This window comes from Caloenas nicobarica, chromosome 10, assembly GCF_036013445.1.
Source record: "Caloenas nicobarica isolate bCalNic1 chromosome 10, bCalNic1.hap1, whole genome shotgun sequence".
Taxonomy (NCBI): Eukaryota; Metazoa; Chordata; class Aves; order Columbiformes; family Columbidae; genus Caloenas; species Caloenas nicobarica.
In genome coordinates, this window is record NC_088254.1 from 20527014 (window position 1) to 20547416 (window position 20403).

A 20403-nucleotide genomic window follows, 5' to 3' on the forward strand; every position below is an offset into this window, starting at 1 on the left:
CCTGGCAAATCCCATCGTGTCCTCTTGAGCTGATGGAAACCACTGGCAATCTGATTTTGCCTGTTGCGGGGGATGCAGGATGTCCCGTGGTGGCATGGCAGTGCCCCCGTCCCTGCAGAAGGTCATGTAGCACCTGAGTACATGTGACATCTCCCTTGTTTCTCTTCCAGGAGAGGAGGGGACATCATCGTGATCGGGCTGGAGAAGGAATCGGGCACGCAGCGGGGCAGGGTGATCGCGGTGCTCAAGGCCAGGGAACTGGCTCCCTACGGGTGAGGCTGACTGGGCAGCGCCTGTCACACCAGTCTGGGGGGACACAAGGGGACAGGGGTGCAGAGGGTGGCTCTGGGGGCTCTTGGAAGCTTCACCTCAGCGTCCAGCAGCATCTGAGAAGCTCCCAGCTAGAGGAGACATGTTGCTGGTTGTGCATTAAGCCACGTGCATGTTCTTGTGGCATGAGAAATGGTGAAGGGAAGGCGCCGTCACCACGGCCCGGCCTCCAAAAGTCACAGAGACCAAGCACCCCCATAACGAGACAGACAGAACCGTCCTGCACAACGTGATAGACATCGGTCTGATCCTGCCTGGTGCTGCCTCCCGCTGCTCCGAGGGCACCTGGCAGAGGGTCGGCGGAGCTTGGCAGGCTCAGCCCCGCGTTCAGAACAAGAGCTGTATTTATGCAGCGCGGTGCTTGTCTGTGGCTGCATTCACGTCCGTCAGGTTGACGTTCTGGCTCTAAATGACACCTTTGTGCTGCAGGCAGCGACGGGCCGGGGGAAGGCTCCTGGAGCACAGGGGAGAGCAGTTATATACGTTAATTTAAAATGTTTCATACAGCGAACCAGAGTCCAAGTGAATAAATAGCTGCTAGAGAGATGGGAGCGTTCCTGCTGATCACTTAAATACCAGTCTGGGATTGTACTATTTATGTCGGAACAAATGGAGGTTAAGCAGCGCTAAGGATTATAAATGATCATTTATTACCACTGGGCAAACACAACAGGAGATCAAAGTGCTCCTGCCATGGCCTCTGCTTGCTAACTGCGCGTCTTTATCACTTAGTTGGGAGTGCAGCGTTCTCTGTATTGCTCACAGGTAGTCTTAGGTTGATTTTTGCTTTACCCAAATTAAGTGTGGCATTAAGGTGAGGTGACTCGGCCACCTCGGACTGGTCCTGCTTTGCTGCCTGGCTGGTCCAGGCACAATGGACTTTCACCCGCCCTGTTTTACCAACAGGATAAAGAGCAGCCGGTCGGCAGCAGGCAAAAGAGTCTGTGGATTTAGCAAATTGGGAGCTTAACAGCAACCTCAAAATGTCACAGCAGAGTTAAGCACCCACCTGCATGTTTACACACCTGAATCCCTTTAAAAATCTTCTCACATGTCACCGAGCCGCTTGCTTTTGCAGTGACATCATTTTTGATCTCTCTCTTTGTTATGTTCTCCTTCCTCGAGGATTTGTGGCTTATAAAAAGAGCTTCAGTAGCTGGAAAGGAAAGCTCGTGAGTCGGTGGGTGCCGGGTGAGCAGCGGTGTGCGGCGTTAGCAGGGGCTGCTCTCCACCGTAATGCCCGTCTCTGCTCTTTCTCCCCTCCCCAGGACGCTGGTGGATGCCGCTCTCATAGCGAAGGACACGGTTGTGTGCTGCTTTCAGAACGAAGACACAGAGTGGTGCCTGGCTGTCTGGAGGGGCTGGAGCGCCAGAGACTTTGACGTTTTCTACCAGGCCTATGAAGAGCTGGGAAGGCTCGAAACCTGCATGCGCAAAAGAAGGTAGTGCTTGTGGTGCTGGGAACCGCGGCTGGACCAAAAGATGGATACGTCTTGTTCTGAGCATGGCTGGACTTGGATTCACGGCCCTGGAGAGGGGAGCGTGGGCAGAACCTGTGTCTGGTTTGCTGCTAATGAGCCCTGCGGGGCTCCTGGGGCTGGAGCCTGTTGGGGACTGAAGAGATGGGTGTAGGCAGAGCAGGGACGAGCTCGGGAGCTGCAGGATGAGCTGGGGAGCTGGGCCGCCCCTCTGCTCTCTTGCTCCGCCACGTGCTCCCCTGCAGGAGTTGAGAGCACAAGGTGGAGGTGGCTGCAGTTCTGCTCGTGCCTCTATTTCAGGCGAGACGAGAGGAAGACATTTTTTATAATGAGGGTGGTGAGACCCAGGTTGCCCAGAGAGGTGGTGGATGCCCCATCCCTGGAGACATCCCAGGCCAGGCTGGACGGGGCTCTGAGCAACCTGAGCTGGTGAAGATGTCTCTGCTCATGGCAGGGGTTGGACAGGGTGAGCTGTGAAGGTCCCTTCCAACCCAAAATATTCTACAATTCTATGACTTCCAGTTTCTTCTTCCCCATTTTAAGTTCCTTCCTCACCGTCAGCATGTTCTGGCTGCTGCTGCTGCTTCTATAGTGCATCTTGTCAGCCAGGGGAGCTCTGGTCACCTTGTGCCTGAGCAGGTGACGGTCCCCACTGTCCGCTGGCTGGCGGTGGGCGTCACTGGGGGGTAATTCACCCCCGAAACGCATCTGCTGGGGCTGCTCCTCACACCCCTACAAGCTTGTTAGAGGCTACTTCAGGTGTAGCCCCTGTTGTAACTGCTGCGTAGAGACATCCAGGTGTGAGAACCAGCAATAAGCTTTGGCTGGCCACTGCGTTTCTGGTTCCTCAAGCTCTTGTGGGAGGGTGTTACTGTGAGAGAGCCCGAAGTAACCTGCCAGTGATCCTGCACGGTCTGGGGCAGTGAGTGAGCTGTTCAGTTGCGCTGTTGCAAAGTCAATTGTAAATAGACCTGATGATACAAAGCAAAACCACTGGGTTTGACAGATACGTCCTGGTGTAAGAGAAAGGAGCCCTGTGACCAGGAAGGCTCACGAGCTGTCTTTGCTTCTCTCCTCTTGGTAAATACACTCCGGAGTATCGGGAACACAATAAGCTTAATTTGCCTGTGTTATCTGTGCAGCTTCCGCTCACCACAGCTTTTAGTTTATCTTCATTAGTGGCCTGGGATGATGTATTGGCTTTGAATACAATTGCACTTAGTTATCCCAAGCATGTACAGCAGTGTAAAAAGTGAGCCTGGTGAAGCACCCTGTAAAGGGTGTACAGTTTGAACAGTTTGCATTTTGGACCTTTTTTTTTTTCCTATCCCAAGAAACTTGTGTGAGCATCGGCAAGGCTGGCCAAGGCCGAATGGGCAGGTTATCCCTCTGGTTCACGTTTCTGTTGCAGGCTGCTAAAATACCCTTTTTCAGAAACAGAGTGTATCTTAAAATAAACGTATTTCCTCCCCACAACGACACTGCCTTGGTGGCACTTTTTATGGATGGCCCATAACCTGCGTCAGCTCCAGGGTGTTTGAGGTTTGTGGCGTCTGATTTAAAATGTGTGTCCTTGTGATGAGCATTGATGGAATTGGGTTTACAGGCACTTTTCCTGGGCTCACCTTCTGACTCGAGCTCAGCTGTGAAATTGCTGTACCCATGTCAGGGCCAATTAACTGCATTTCCCTGCCCCTGTCACCCACCTGCACACCCCCGTCACCTGAGCTGGGGTTCAGCCACCTCAGTCACCTTCTCGGGGTGCCAGACCCCTTTTACACGCATGTTCTCTTTCGTGACCCATCCTCAAAGCCCCAACAGGGGCTGTAAACCGGCTTGTCCGTCCGTCCAGCTCTGCAGGTTTTCTCTGAGAAAATGCTCTCTGGAAACGCCACGGCCGTTCCTTTTCACCCTCGCCAGCCACCTCGGGATGTTCGGGGAAGAGGGATGGGGGAGAAGCAAATGTCACCGCGTGGTGGCCTGAGAGGCCCCCGCTGCGGGGATGGGGATTGTGTGCCAAAGCCTCCTGGGAACAGGGGGTCAGTTCCCAAAAGCCACGGAGAGCCTGAAGCTGCTACTCTGGAATCGGGACAAAATCCCTTGCATCGGCAAACCCAAGACCTCGCCAGCACAGGTAAGCCACGCGCGTGTCTCGGGAATCAATCCCCAGGGCCAAAAATAAACAGAAATTAAAACCAAAATCCCAAAGAACCCACCGGTTCAATTAGTTTAAGTGAGAATTTAATGCTCGTTCCCAGCTCTCCCACCCGCAGAGCCTGTTCTGCCCGAGCCCCAGGCGCTGCTGGTTCAAGTCCCCGTTACGGCGCTTGGCCCAGGAGGGCTGCGTCGATCACAGTCCTCACTATTTTATTTCGGCTTCTAAAAATAAGCCTGAGCAGGGGCCTGGAAGTGGGGTTATTCCTGCAGAAAACAGCTTCGTTTTATTTTGTCAACATCAGGTTTCCCCCAGCCCATCTCGGAGCAGCAGGAGCGCACGGAAAGGGTTCGGCGCTGGGAGGGAAGCGGATGCTCCGAGATGAGATTAACCCTCCCCAACACGCAGCAGGATGGAGGTGGGTGCTGGGGCCATTAATTACTTGCCACCGGGATTAATTGAGCCATCAGGGTCAGAGCCCAAACCCCCCCCCGGCTCGTCCCCTCCTGCGGGCAGGGAGCCTCACACTGCACACCTGGTGGCTCTTGGAGCTTTTGAGGCTTAAAAATGCCATTTTCAGCTTTATTTTTCCAAAAGCTGGGTAATTCAATTTTTTTTCCCCTTCTCTTCAACACGCAGAAGAAAAGTATCATAATTTAATACATTAGAGCAAAACCCACCCCTTGTGCCCCAGTGGTGAGTATGGGGGTAAGTAGGCATTCGTTTACATGTGAGCTGGATGCTTCTCCATCCCCTGCTACACTGAGGGCTCTTGGCTTCAGGGTAAGGAAAAAAAATAAGGTGAGATATATATATAGAGAGAGAGATATATATATTTCTTTTTTTTTTTTTTTAAGGGACATGGGGAAAGAGGCAGCACTGGCTGCTTTGTATTCTGCTACTGACTGGACAGAGGAAATTAATTTTCTTTAAGCCAACTTTAAAAGGACAGGAAATATTGTGGCTGTTTCGGGCTGCCCGTCTGTCCTTGCTCACCCTGGGCCCGTGGTAGTGGGATGGGCAGCACTGTTTGGCGTCGGTGGCTTTACCGGCACCGTGGCCTGGGCTCTGGTTTACCGGGGACAGGTGAAGGTGGCTGCTCCTCGTCACCAAAGCAAACAACACTTATCGGCCCCGTATCGCAGCGTGTTTGCTTTGGAAGTTTGTTTTATGGCCCAATTACTTTAAACTGTGCCCTTTGCATGAGCCCTCTTGTTGAAAGTCAATAAAGCACAAAGGTGTTGCTATTTTTTTTTTTTTTTGTCTTCCTTTTGTGAAACAGTCGGCAAGAGGCGCAGCAAGACCTGGGCAAAGTCCTCCCAGCCCCACGGGGGGACCCCAATGTCCAAGACACTCGAGCCCAGTGGAAATGTTGGAGCCAATTCAGGTCAATTAAAGTTGAGTTTTTTATTGAATTGAAGTGTGAAAGTAAATACAGCCAGGCCAGTATTCGGTCTGTTATTTTTTTTGATGTTAATTCAATTTTTTTCACTCTGTTCATAAATGCAATTTAAAAGGTGGTAGAGATTCCTGGGCAGGAGCAGAGCTGGGATATGCGTTTTGGAGCTTGGAAAGGAGGCGGACGCGTTTCTTGCACCTGGGAAAGAGTTGGCAGCAGTTTGGACGTGAGGAATAAAAGCGCTTCTGGCAGCAGCCACCAGGTGAAATCCTGTAAAAGGGTCGGGGAAGGAAACCCCGCGGGATGTGGCTGCACGGCAGCTCAACGTGCCTTGGCCGGGGAGGCGAATAAGTCTCCAAGCCTTGCCCGTGCCCCACGGAGCAGACGGTTTTGAGCTCCAGTTGGCAGCAAAAATCCCTGAATATGCTCCAGTCAGTGCAATAACTCACGTTGAGAGAGTGTGGACCAGGGTACAAACCCATTTGTTTAAAATCAGCACTAACGTGGGCAACGTCCCCCCGGCCCAGAAACCACCACGTCCCAAAGCAGAGGAGGAACGTGGGGGGAACCCGGAGGCATCTGCCCCCGGTGGGACACCAACCTGCTCCCCGCTTTTCGTGCCCCCAAAGGCTTTTCTTTCCAAAAACCTCTCAAACGAGCTTGCTTGTGCAAGCGGAGTTATTTTTAGCACGTATTCATGCGAAACTACATTGCAAATTATTAGCAAAAGTTAAGACTAGAACAAAACCTAGGCCTAAGCGGCTTTGGGGGCAGCGGGACTTTCTCGCTGATGTTACTGGAAGGAACCGTCCAGCCTGGGCCAGGGAAGCTGCGCGGAGCCTTTTTTTTCAGGGCAATAAAACTCCGCTGAGCCTAAAGGACCAAAACTTGAAATCCTTCCACAGACTGTGACTCTGCAAACTTACATATAAATCTTTAACCCGTAAATAGTCGCACTGAGCACAACGGTCACCGAAAGGCCCCCGCTTTCCCCAGCCCTTTGCTCCTTTTCACTGTCACTGACCCTTGAGCAAAGAAACGCGCCACTGGGAGGGAAATGCAGAAAACAGGGGCAATAAATCCAGTTTCCCTCCCTCCCGGTGCCTCTCCCTGAAGTTTCATGTGCAATTTAACTCCAGTGGCTGATGAACGTTCAAGAACAAGGAGCCAAACGCAGCCTCAGCTCAAGGTGATTCTGCTTTTACTGGCTGTTATGGGCTTAAAAACAAAACAAAACAAAATCCTGTGTAATAATAAATGGTCATAAATACAGAATAAGTACAAGGCTTTTTCCTCCTATCTTATGGGTTCATATTTTCCAAGATCTTTGCTGCAGCCACAAATACTAGTTGCCTTTTTTTGGGTTTTGTTTGGTGGTGTGGGGGTGTTTTTTGGTGTGGTTGGTGTGTTTTTTTTTTTTTCCATAGTGTGAAGAAACACTTCTGTAATCCCTAAGGTTCTTGGATTTGGAATTAATTTTTACATTTTAAAAAAAAAAAAAAAAAGCCTCACACCAATATTGAACAACTGTGATGAAACTGGCAGAGCTATTAAGTGCTCGATGCCCATAATAATTATTTTTACTGTGTTTTGAACACACAAAACGTGACTCGATTATTCAACCTTAGCATCGTATGCATTTAAAATGCATAGTGATGGATGTTTTCAGACAGCAAAAGCACTTTTAATCTTTTCCTGAGGAAAAAGTCCCTTACGTGGGGAATCGCAGAGCTGAGCAGCGCGGGCGGCAAACACCAGAGTCCGATGAACAGATTCGTCTCCCTTTCCCTAGAGCCAAAGCACGAGGCGTTAAGATTATTCTGGGCCAAAACACACCCCAGAGGCCAAAACCCTTTGTCAGAGGGAGACGCTTTTACCTGGACTTGCCCCCCCAAACTTTCCTTCGGCCGCTGGGCCTGCGCTGGAAGGAAAGGAACGGACTGAGGCAGACGACACGAGGAGCTCCCATTGCAAATAAAAATTCTTTATTGCATCTTAGAAGCAAGTCTTTAAAAAAAAAAAAAAAAGAAAAAAAAAATTTCCATGCACTGAATCCATCCAAGTACCTACATCCTTGGGACTGTCACCAAAAAACGATGAACATTATAACTACGCTAGTTGCAGTTCATATTCCGTACACGTGTAAACATGGTTATTTCTTCTACTGGAATAGCAATTACTCCATAAGATCCCTTCAAACATGGCAACAACCTCAGCATCGGTTTATTTCTCCGTTCCTTCACCTGTCGCCACTTCCCAAAGAGCAGGCGAAGAGGAGCTGAGAGCAATGAGATGAAATGGTGCAGGAGGATACGATAGAAAAATAGATTGTTCGCTGGTTTTTCTTCTTTTTTGTTTCTGCTGAGCGAGATATTTACAGGTAGGTAGGACCCAGCAGATGATCTGCGTCGATGACAATGTCCACTGTCTAAGTCTCGGTGTAGAGGGTTCCCTTTCTGGCTTTAAGGCACTTTATTTTGTATATTTTCTCTTACCTTGCTAGATGGTAATTCGCAGGGATCACGCTTTCCTTGTCTTCAGCCTCCCCATCCCCAGTTCCTCTCAGGATACCAAAAAAATTCCTAAGCTTTACTGAAGTCATTCCAAAAATGTCAAAGAAATTTGGGGAAAAAGATCCATGAAAAAATATTTTAGAAAGTAATCTTTGGAGATCATTTACTACAAGTATGATGTACACTACCTTATCAGTGAGAAGATGCAATACATTCCTTATATATATATATTTACACACACACACATATATATATATAAAATATTAAAATGACTAACAGATATTCAAGGAAAGGTCAAGAACCTAAATCAATGGATATTAAATAAATTAACGGTCTATCAGATACAGGAAAAAAAAAATAATCCCAAAACAAAACTAGTAATCAAATGCAATAATTGTTCCCATTAACATCAGGTAACTGACTGAAGGAAAGCGATACCATCAGGTGATAACACTCGGCACAGAAAATTCGTCAAAGTTCTCGTCAGGGGTCTCTAATTGTTCGAACCGTGGCTTTGCTGCAAGATTCGCGTTTCCCATCCCCGTCCCCTCCCTCCTTGCGCTTCGGTGTTTCTGGATCACGTCGTCTCAGCTCTAGACAGGGCAGCGGTTGAGGATAATACGCAGAACCCACCATGGATTCTTAAAATATTACGTCCATATATGGACCAAATATAAAAGACAAAAAATTCTAGCAGGACTAATGGGATAGCGGGTTGTGCTTTACTCTCTTCCCTCCCTTGGAGTCGCCTGGCCGTGATCCGTGGAAGTGTGTTTTTAAACTGAAATAATCAGCTATTTGCAAACAAACAAACAAAAAACCGCAAAGAACAGCCCTCCTGCGATTAACACCCTTCTCATCGCCACGGCGATTTGTTTTGTTCTAACGCAACTTAAAAATTCCCAGCTACCCTTAACAAAAGGAATGGAATCTCTGCAGGGCAGGAGTCCCAACGAAACATTGAGCTACAGCGTTTGTCACTCGGCGTCACACTCGCTCCCAATTTACAGAATCCCGGCACTGAAGACAGCAACGGAAAAGGTGGGAAACAATCTTTTGTTCATAAGGAAAGTCTAATTCAAGTCAGATTTCTGCTGATTGGTCAGATAACTCTTACACAAATTTTTTGTTTGAAGGCAAATATCGATCACAGTTTTGTTCGAAACCAAAACCTCAACAATAACAAAAAAACCAACGGCCTTGTTCTTCGCAAAACGAGTGCTTTGTAAGAAAACAACGATGATTTCTAAAATATATCCTGTGTGGTCTTTCAAAAGTGAATTATCAAAAAACATTTTCCCAAAAATAAATTAGATAATTAAAAAAAAAGTCTTTTTCCAGCATAGCTGGACATTAGGCTGTCCTCACTGAGCCACTAGTATTGCTGCTTTTCCCAAAATTGGGGTCGTTTTTTTCAAACCATATTTCAGCCAGCTGCTGTGTGGACCCATAAGTTGAAGCTTTGGACCCCAAGCACATTTTATATTGTTTTGGATCAAGATTAGGGTCACAAAAAACAGGGTGATGCACGTGGACCACTCCAATTTCTTGGCTTCGGAAAGTTTTTAAGCCAGCTTGAATGACTTTGTTAAATAGGTCTACGTCTTCAAGGCCCCAGCCTTGGATGGAGACATCAAAGCCACCAGCTCGAAGAAGATCACCTTTGTAAATACAGGTAATGCCAAAGCCATAGTTCCTCCAGAAACCTGTTTTCTGGGTGAAGGCAAAATGATTGTCACTAGGAACTTTTCCACTATAAACAATCTTTGGATCATACTGGCTAAAAATGATCGGAAAATACACTTGTTGACCCAAAACTGTATTGGCTCTACACCGCTGGAGGAATTCTGTGGTAAACACCAAGTCAACGTCACAGAAGAAAAGTAAAGACTCGTTCTGGAACTGAGAAGATCCGACTTCCAGAGCCAGGGCCCTGGAGAATTCACCCGACACCGGCAGGACCTGCATGTCAGCCTTGGGGTACTTGGAGCGGTAATCTCTCATCAGCTCGATCTGCTTCGCTTTGTCGGGGTTGGAGTTGGAATTGAAAAGCAGGACAACCAGCTTGACGTTCTGGTTTGGAATGAGGCACGTCTTTTCGAAATTCCCCATGAACCTCGCGAACATGTCGAAACGTCCCGAGAGAGGAATCAGGATGTTGATCTTCTTGTCTTTGAGTTCCTTCCTCTCTACTTTTGATCGGCTGAGCTGGAAGGGAACGAACATCTTCAGCGAGTTGGAGAGGAACGACAAAGATCCGGAGTCCTGGTTGATTTTGCTGGCCAGCTCTTTGGCGTCCATCTCTTCGTGCTCCAGAAACTGGATCTTGCTGAACGTCTGCTGCAAGTACGCGTGTCTCCTGACGGGGACGGTCATCTTCTTCCCCTTATGCTTTTTGTACAGAAGCAACAAGTCAAGAACGTACTCTGCTCCATACATGGGATTTACTCGGCGATAGCCATACTGGATTTCCTTGAAATCGATGATCCTCCCCCGGGTCTTAGCGTTGGCGTTGATCATTTCCATGACCTGCATAACGATGTCATCCAACGCTTCGCGCTGAGACGAGTCCATTCCTCTGCGAGGGGGCTGCCCGTCGGCACCCGAATACAAATACTTCCCCGTAAGAAACTCCCACTCCAGGATTTCTTCCCGGTGGCGGGGCTGGAATCGCATGAAGGAGGGCGGCATCCCCAGCTGCAGGTCGTCCTTGCGGATTTCGGTGTTGCTGTATTTGCTCATCAGGACGATTTCCCGGTGCAGCTGCACGGTGCGGTGGCGCAGCTCGGCGATCTTGCGGCTCAACATGTAGCTGTGCAGCCTGTACTGGTACGGGGGGTTCTTGTTGGGGTGCAGCGTTATCGCTCTGTGGATTTTGCTGTTCCTCAGGTCTCGGATATAGCCTTTTTTGTTCTGCTCGTAATTTTCATAAAACAGCTGCTGCATCTAGAAGAGAGAAAGGAGAAGTCAGCGCCTCGACAGCGCGGTACTTGTCAAAGTTCGTCCCCGCTGGGAGAAAATTCCTCCCCGCTCGCAGGGCCAGGCAGCTTTCCGAATAAGCTGTTCTTGGGTTCAGGCACAGGTTGTAGCAGTACCAGCTGCTATTCAAGGAAATTAAGAGGATTATTCCTTGTAAACTGGTGAAAGAAACATCTACCGTGGATTTGGGATTACTACAGCCCATTCTAGAGATACCACCGTCGGCCAAACAGCTGAGCAGTAAGTAGATTATAAACTCGTTTTTTCACAACAACGCAGCATCGCCAGGAAAAAAAACCATGAAGTGTTCACTACAAAATTCTTACTATTCATCTGCTTCCCATGAGCTTTAATAATAATAATAAAGAACAATAAAAAAAAGGTTCCTATATACATAGTAAGCAAGTATGACGATGCTTTTTCCATGACACCCAAATGCAGTTCAGACATGAAAAATCCAGCTTGCTGAATGTCTTAGTCAAGATGTCAAATGTGTTACCTCGAGTGCTGCAAGGCAAAGCTACAGTTCCCCCGTCAGTTTAAAATGTCAACAGAAAGTAAAATGCACCTGACATTCCCAGCAGCAGTTCCACAAGGCAGGTAATACAGGATACATATGTAAGCTAGAATAAAAGCATCCTTTAAGTGGAAATTGCTGTTTCGAAAGAAGATGATTGTGAGCTAAGATTAGATTCAGAAGCCTTTGGAACTGAAGAAAAGAAAACCAGCTTTACAGTTTTCCGTAGGTCAGGCAGTAGCTGACGGGAAAAAAAAAAAAAAAAACAAACCAGAACACCAAAACAAAACAAAAAAACACGAGCAAAAAACCCCTCAAGGCCCAAGTTATACACCAGCCTAGACAACGGACATTTAAAAAGACCGTGAGCTAAATCTGTCACAACACGAATGTCATCGACCTGCCAGAGGAGCTGACACGACAGATTCATTCCGTACAGGATCCAGCCTGCACTCCTGGCAGCAGCATTTGCAATAGGTAATACAGTCAATAAAGCACGTGTAAAAAGGTATGAAGATTAGCAAAGAGCTAAAATCCAAAAGACAAACAGAAGAGAGAATGACTCAAATATGATGCTTCTACCGGCTGTTCAGACCCAGCAGCAATCCTATTTTATTAGGCCTTCAATTGCATTTTTCCCATTATTGTGGACAGCCACTGAATCTGAGGGATGAACGCACACCTGGATTTCATTGCCGCTATCTTAACAAACCAGATGTGCGCACGCTGGAACCTGAAATTCAGCGTATCGCTGCGGACAGCACAGGAGCAAGCTGCCTCTACTTCGGCTTTAGTCTGAACAAATGTAATTTATTGCAAAGATATCTAAATCAAACAAACCTTCTGCTTTCCTGAGAAACGTGTTTTACCGCTCACCCAAAGACTGTTCTTCATTTGTACCCGTATTTTGTTTCCTTTACTAATAAAACTTTATTTTTTGTCCACTTTGAACCTCGCTGCTTCTGTTAAGGGCTCTAGGAGACCTCAAATCACACCCACTCAGTCCTGCAATCGCAACTTATTACAGTGGAGAGATCACACAGCAAGAACAAGACCCGTCCAACATGACCCAACCCACACATATATTTTTACTGATTCCAGTGATCTCTCCTCTCTAACACAACATATATAAGCATTAAATGTGTATGGTAACACGCTGGAGATTTCACTGACATTTTAACTACAACGATAGGCACAGCCTTTCTCAAGAGTATTGTGACACCAGATAAAAATTCTTAAATCATGCCATTAGGCAACTATTATTTAAAGGAAAACTGACAATAGGACTTAATTTCAAATTTTGTTTTGAATTTATAAGAAAACAAAATCAAGACCACGCAGCCTGAATGCATTTATTCCAAAATCGCCATCTAGGGCATTCTGAATTAGCTAAGAGAGGAAACCATGAGACGCAGAAAGGCTTTTAGATTACACAACCAAGTTTTAATAGGATACCGATGGGTAGGAAAATGTTATGAAATTCCCAATGGAAGTAAAGATCTGAACCCCTAGTAAACGGCCTTAAATAAAATTAGCAAGCGTTATTTTAAAGCTCTGGCTTGCCATGCAGGAGTAACCTCTTAGCTAAGCTGGGTAACTACTGAACTTTTAATACCACTTCTTGTCCCTTCTGAAAACCACCTAACTTCGAAAACCGAACTGAAAATAAAACGTATCTCAGCCAGACTTCTACTGGTGCTTCAACACAAAGCCATTTGCAACAGAAGCATCTCTTATCAGCCACTTTGCTCCAGCCAAGAAGGTGACAACTGTCAGAAACCCCGCGCCCCGGCCAACCCTGCGGTGCCACTAATGAGAAGCACCAAAGTAGCCGGGCTTTTCTATAATCCTATTTTTCAGCAGACTGCCTCGTAAGGCTGGCACTTTCATTGTTTTTCCAACAAAATCTCCCCCTCTCCTACTCCATCATCCCTCTCATCTCCTTATTGAGAGGCGTGGGACGTGCCAGCATCCTGTGCCCTGAGCCCCATCCAGGAACAAGGTGCACCCCACGCTGATAGAAAACACACAGAAGGGGATCGGAAGGGGTTAATCAACTCCCTCCAGAGAGTATAATGACTTACAAACTATTTTTGCACAGTAGCATGAAGTACTGTACATGAAGTCCAAATGGGCAGCAGCCAACGGAGCCGTTTAACCCCTTGCGGGCCGAGGCGCCCGCGGACACTGACCTGAGGCGGAGATGTGCGGGGACTTTGCTTCACGACAAGGAGCCCCACAGGGATTGTGTTTTCTCACCCATATCTACAGAACTTGAAAGAAACAAAGCAGGTGCCTCCATCCAGTTTGACAGCTACACCGACATTAACTGGCTTAAATCACGAAGGCGGCGCTAGTCCTGGGCACTGGGTTCCATCACTAACAAGGGCAGTGCCAACTATCGCCCAGCGCTGCTAGCGTAGTTTCTACCTCGTTTGGGTCTAAAACACTACACTAAATATTACCTATTAGCACACACAGACTTTTGACTCCGTGCAATGCTGGAAAGCCATAAGGCAGGCAAAAAAAACCTCAACTACCTCTCACGTACAGCATTAACAGGCGGGTGGGAGAAGTGGACAGAGAAAGGAATAGCTGTAATTGATTTGTTCCTCCTGCGTAGCAGCCATTAGACACACGCGTGGGGAGCGACGCAAGCCCAGAACGTGCATGTCTCCAACAGACGTTACGTGCAAACCTCCCCATGCCCGTTACCAGACTCCTGCAAGCTGAACTCTTGCAAAATCTCCTTTTAGCGAAACAGGTTTCTCTATGATTCTTTTCAAAAAAAAAAAAAAAGAGCCTTTCATGGATATTAATTTTGCAATGATTATATTCTAAGCATGCTTTATTCTAGTGCAGAGCACTGAGAGCATAGGGATACAAAGAAGAGCCACTCTTTATTGACCACTATTTACTCTAGACCTGTTGAAGCCTTAAAAACCCTAATGTTCCCCAAACCATTAGAGACTGAATGTTTAAACTGTGGTACAGCTGTTGTGGGCACCACTGGCGCCTGTCCAAAAGGCCAACTGAAAGGAGAGAGTGTTACGTTCTTCGTTTTAAATGAAGAAGTCTTTTGGAGGCCAAAAAAAAGTGTACTGGAGAAAATGGACTTTAAAAATAAGACCAGTTTATGCAGAAACTGGCCTGCGGCCACAGATTAGCCCCCGAGGGCTTTCTCTCACAGCTCCAGATTGTGCTACCGTGGCCCAGAAAACGCAGCCCCACAAGTCTCATGAAAAGCAATTGTGGAGAAGACATGTTGTATGGCAGGCTTCGAAATGCCCAAGACGTGCTTCAGATACAAAGCCAAACTAATTAAAAGCTGGAAAGATGGCTGATGTCACCTAATGTTCCTGTCGGTTGGTTGAAGCGAAATGAAAGATATTTTGCGCCCACATTCCAAGTAACTGCATGAAATAATTGTAGCTGCACTAGTACAGCTTTGCCACTTCAGAGCGATTAACCCAAAGAGATCACTGGTTTTCTGGCTTTTAAATCACTGATATAGCTAAATTGAGAACATATTTTGCAAGTAGACCTGATGGAAAGGAGCAGTGGGTCTTTGTTCACTGATGATGTGCTCGTGGTGGAGGGGGAGATGGTAATGACTTCCCCGGATACAACTCTGCGTATTCAGGGTTCTTATTAACGTTTAGCTTTCCATTTTAAATCCCGATGCTTTACATGTGATCCCACAGCTAACTCCCGACGGGGCAGAGATACTATGATGGAGACAAACATGGGGAAGTGTGACCTCCCCAGTCGCCGCTACAGGACAGGCTGCAGGAAACCAAACTCAGCGCTTGGGAGATCAGAGCCCTCTCTCAGCTGAGAAGCGAAGCCCTGAAATGATGCGATCCTTCAGACCAGTTACTCCTCACACAGATTTCATCATGTACCACTGGTTTGCATTTGCTTTGCTTCATAAATTAGAGAAGGGCAAGAAAATCAGCTGGACATCCCGAATAGCCCGTACTCAGAGTTTCCATAGCAGACTGCTGGAGGAGCAGCAGATCCAGCTGTGAAATACTGCGACCTCTGAGTGCAATAACTCCAGGCACGCTCTGAAGCAAGAAGTTTATTTTATACAACACAATTGCCTCTTCTTATATGATACTAAGTGAAACAGTGTCTGTCTCAAGAGCCTCACAGTGCCTTCTGCACCGCTCTCCTCTCCAAAGTATTCAAGAAGGGAAGCCAAGTATCTAAAGCGAGTTTCAAGCACAGCAAACTCAAGGTCATTGAATTCTCGAGGAATCTGTGAATTAGGAGAGTTACTGCTGGAGTTCAACCTTTTGTTAACATTACTAAGTAGCTGTTTAATTAAACAACTGTCCTTCTCCCAACCCTTTCTTGTTTATGCAAGTAGAAGAGCTTAAAAATTACTTATTCATTTGCAGTTTCTCAAACCAAGTAGCCTTTAAAGTATTCCCAGCTTGGCAACAGAAAGAAGAAAACCTTCAGAAATGAATCTGTCTCCAAAACTTGCGTCGTGTACTTCACCTCCAACCTTGAGCTTGACGATCTCATTACACAAAACCTACACGTGGGAGCAATCCACAGCACTTGGGAACTCACTGAGATCCTCCAGCTATGAAGGAGATAAGTTTTCTCCTCCTGGCCCTGCATTCTCCTTTTACGCCTGCCTTAGCTTCATGCTCCTGGTCTAAATGAGGACACAAGAACCTGGTCTAGTCACGAAGCGAGGATTCCGTCCTCAGGTCTCCCCTGCTTTGGGTAAGGGGGATAAGTTGAGTCAGACCTGCTGCGTAAAGAAAAGAAAGACCAGTGCAATCACATGGCACTCTCAAAAGAAGAGAGCTGCTCGTTTAGTGAAACATCCTTCCCCTTGGGTATATTGGGCACACACACTGTGCACTCCATAAAGCCTGGAACTGCTTCTCTAGAGATAAAGATTTATGTTTTTAGAGCATAAACCAGAATATAACCTGAAAGGATTTCATACCTTAGGAGCAACCAGATAAAAAAGAATATGCCGGTTTAGGATATTTAGATTTAACTGTGCAAACCTTAGGAGATCTGGATGCAATTGCAGGATTTTCTTCCAAAAGGTTCTGATTTAACAGAAACAAAAACAAATAAAACACCACTAAATATTAACAAATGTTCTACCCTACGACTATTAAAGAAGCAGAACATCGTAGAAGTTAATGACTAATTATCATTGCTGCTGCCTGAGAAAGTGTGATCAAAATTTGTTTCTAGCATAATTTCCAAATTACGAGCCCTGGTGCAAACTGCTGTTCTGCACATGGCTCTCCCTTGCTCAAGTTAAAGCTTTGACCCGAGGGGCAGATGATTCAGCTCTCCGTCTCCAGCAGAGACACGCTCACTGCCTCTGTCCCACATCCAAACCAACCCCGAACACAGCGACTCGCCGCTGATTTGTTCCTTTAAAGGCCAGAATCAGGGATGATGCCAAATTACTTGCCCATCAAATATACTGTCTGAGGATTCCTGTTCCTTGTTGTCAACTCCATGCTTTTAGGCCCCGCAGTACAGGCAGAGCACAAGGAAAACTTGGTTTTCATTATGGCTTTCAACAGGCCCAGGGAATAAAGAGCCGCAGCCTTGGAAGTCGGCATCTGCTCTTTCTCATGCAAAGCGTGAGGATTTCAGAGGAGCAGCACATGACCCCTGGAGGGTAGTTTCTTGGAGATGATGAGCAGAAAGCTTCTGACACCCTGGCACGTATTTTTTTGGATGCTGGAAAGAGAGATGCAGTCTCCTCTGAGCAGAGACTATAGAAGACCTCTTCTGGGCCGCTGTGCGATTTTCCACCATGTGTTTTCAAGAGACAGTAATGTAATCATTTCGAAATACTTTTGTCCATGGAATTCAAAGATTCTTATTTGGGAGCTACTTTCCACTTCCAGCGTTTTCGTAGGAGTTGCGAGCCATGATGGATGATGAGCCTTTTTGGTCCCAAAACACTTGGCAAGGCCACCACAAGCTGCTGCCTACAGGGTGGTGGAGAAGAAACCCTCTGCTTGGAGAAACTTCAGCTGCAGTCTGGGCATCCCCGCATCATCTCACACTGGATTTACAAGAACATCTTTTTTTTTTCTTCCCTGTTGGTGGAAAATAAGAATGAGCCATTCACCAGCCTGCAAGCTCCATTCGGCTCTTCATCTCCAATCTGTTTTTTCAGCCAGAGCCACCACTTCTGGAGCTGGTTTGAAGACCGTCTACAAGGGTCTGGACTCAATCAGCAGCTTGTTTCACACGGGGAGCAGCGCAGGGTGACAGCTTCCGGGGCTCGCCAAAGCTGCACAGCATTGTTCTGATGTGTGCGTTTTAAATGCATGCACTTTTTTTTTTTTTTTTTTGTGCCAATATGTTTAATAATTGCTTAGAGGAGGGGAGGGAAATAAAGCCACGAACCCTTGTTTCATGTGGAGAAGCCACATGTTTGAGTCGGCCCATGAGGATGCTACAGCTGAGCCCTGGGATAACGCAGCTTCGCAAGGCTGCGATGGCAAAGAGCATCGTGCGGTAACGCCGCCGCAGACAGAATTTCCACAGTGAGATGCCGTGATTGCGAAAGTGTTTCTGTCGCGCTTGTATCATTACCACACAGGACTTAAAGCTGAGCTTAAAGGCAAAATCTGCCCTTTGTCTCATCACTGGAAAACATATGTACACCATCAAGTGTAGACGTGGCACTGCCAAAACCATACGATGACAAGGCCTCTGACTCAAAGAGTTCTGACATCTAAAATACATGCAATACACAGCAGTTTGGTTATAAAAGCTACAGCTCCTTGATCAATGGGGGAACCAGCAGGGGAAGTTTGTCCATTCAGAGGGCTGATGATCTCTCAAGAATTTGAGTTTCATGCCCTGTACATCAAAAGCCCCATAAATTGTGCATTAATAGGTCTAACTGCAAAGGTCACCTATTTTTATTACTTGCTTTGCTGAAATACAAGGGACAATATATTTTAAATGACGCACATTTTAGGAGAAAGTAGCAATTATTGCAAACTGGAGCCTCATCTGGATAGGGTTTGCTGGGTGGGTGCAGATTCAACACCCTGAAAAGTGGTTAAAGAAGGCAAAAGCACAGCTGCACGTGCACAGGTTTGGGACCAGATTGTTCCTCTGCAGTTTCATGTATGCTCTGAGCTAGAAGGCAGGCAACATCTTTCTGTGCAGCCACAGCTTTAATTGTCCTCCTGTCAGTGGAATAACTTTCTCATTATTAAAATGAGCTGTCAGGCAGACTGGCATTTCCCTCCTCGCCGTGTCCAAGTTAGCCCGTTCGTTCAAATATGGTTAAAGATTTCACATAGCGTTGCTGGCTAACTGTATATGGTCTGAGGTTTTCTGGAAGTTTGCTGTCTGGCACAGTTTGGAAAAGTAACAAGCAGTTTTACTCTGCAGTGCTCTGTAACCAAGTGCCTCTTGCATTACACATGGTCTGTCAAACCAAGGGTTTCACCTCCGAGCGGGTGTGTTTAAGATTTGCTGATGTGCACCATCCATCATCGAGCTTTGGCAAAAAAGAATATTCAGCTGCTGCTTTTGTAATGACCTAAATTAAAGCTGCAGATGCAGATACCGATAAACTGAGTTACGCTGAATGTAAATGCATTAGCCACCATTAGAAATGTAAAGGCGAAAAATAAATCAAATGCTGCCTGAAGTATTCCCAAGCTTGGTGAAGGACGCGCTATTCACACAACACGCAGAACTCCCTTTAGAACATTAGCTATGCACACATGAAGAGCTTTTTGGTCCTTTCGTAGTGTTTTCTTTGTTTCTCTGCTCCCGATGCGGAAGACCCTTTGTTCTGCTGGTTGTGACCAAGCTGCCACAGATGCAGTTTTGGGAGAGCGGATCCAGCTCCAAAACTTGTGCCCATTACCTGCAGCCACTGCCGCTTGGTCCCTCCATCCCGCAGCAGCCTGCGAGTCTCTGCTCACACCCACCTATTGCTTTTTGTCCTCCTCCTTCTGCCTTGAAGACTGCAGCCCCTCTGGATTCAGAAACTTGGCAGCTTGGAGGAATTTTCCCATTTTTATTAGTGACCTTCCCTTACCCCAACGACACTTTCCACTCATCTGCGAGACAAAGGGCAGTGGGAGGAGCAGGAAAACATGAAGATCTGGGTGGGTTTGACAGTGGGTCAAAGTCCCATTGCTTCAGGAAACCTTGTGGGTGCTTGATGCTGCTGAGCACAATGGAGAATGGCAGGGAGGGAGGAAAAGCCATTGCTGAGAAAGCAGAAGCAGCTTTAGCCAACAGATGGAGAAGACTGGTAGAGTTTGCAGCTTCGTTCACCAAACAGCGATGCCTTGTCTTCTTACGACCCATTTTTAGTTGTTGATTAAGGACATTTCAGGGATTTGACTCATGAATAGCAAATGACTTAGGCTGGGTTTGCCAAAAAGCCTTCTCCTTGCTGCAGGAAGGCAAGGCTGCTTTCAAGTAGCTCCTGAACCAAGACAATTTACAGCCTGACAGCTTAAAGCTGCATTGAAAAGGGTACTCGTTTCCTCGGGGCATTATAAATCGCCGTGGTTCAGACGCAGACGGGCACCGGTCTGGGAGGGCAGGGTACATGGATGGGGACTGTGTTCTTCTGCTGTCCCACAAAGGCATGTCCACGAGGGAGCCAGAGCCCTTCAATGGGGCTTTCAGAGGGACACACAGGACTACTTTCTGCGGCATTTTCCTCAGTGCTCTTCTGAGATACACATGTGTCATCTGAGCTGCAGTTTGTTCCCCAGTTCAGTGCGGTTTTGAGCTGGAGCTAAGGGCTCTGACATGGACCCGATGAGCACTTCGACGTGCTCCCAGCTCCCAGCCGACAGCCGGCTTTAAACACACTGCTGAGAGCGAGTTTTTGCCACCAGGCTCAGCCGGTGGCTGTTCCCCATCGCTGACTCAGCCCTGGGGGTAGCACCTTGTGTCAGAAAGCAAAGGTGGGCACTGACACGCTATCGGCATTTTAAAATAGCAGTGCCCTTCAACACAGCTCATCTGGCAGGGCCTGGAGG

At 47.1% G+C, this 20403-nt stretch overlaps 2 protein-coding genes across 2 annotated transcripts in view; one reads left to right on the forward strand and one right to left on the reverse strand.

Annotated features, from left to right (window-relative positions):
- LRRK1 (leucine rich repeat kinase 1) overlaps positions 1–3261 on the forward strand; it is a 75239-nt gene extending 71978 nt beyond the window's left edge. Inside the window, exons 32-33 of the mRNA XM_065641455.1 lie at positions 171–272; positions 1599–3261. Of these exons, the coding sequence (XP_065497527.1) occupies positions 171–272; positions 1599–1776 (280 nt within the window). The 3' untranslated portion in view covers positions 1777–3261. The remainder of the gene's footprint in view (positions 1–170; positions 273–1598) is intronic.
- Positions 3262–7357: 4096 nt separating this feature from the next.
- The window catches only part of CHSY1 (chondroitin sulfate synthase 1), a 72565-nt gene continuing 59519 nt past the window's right edge, over positions 7358–20403 (reverse strand). The window contains exon 3 of the mRNA XM_065641592.1: positions 7358–10821. Coding sequence (XP_065497664.1) covers positions 9229–10821 — 1593 coding nt within the window. The 3' untranslated portion in view covers positions 7358–9228. The remainder of the gene's footprint in view (positions 10822–20403) is intronic.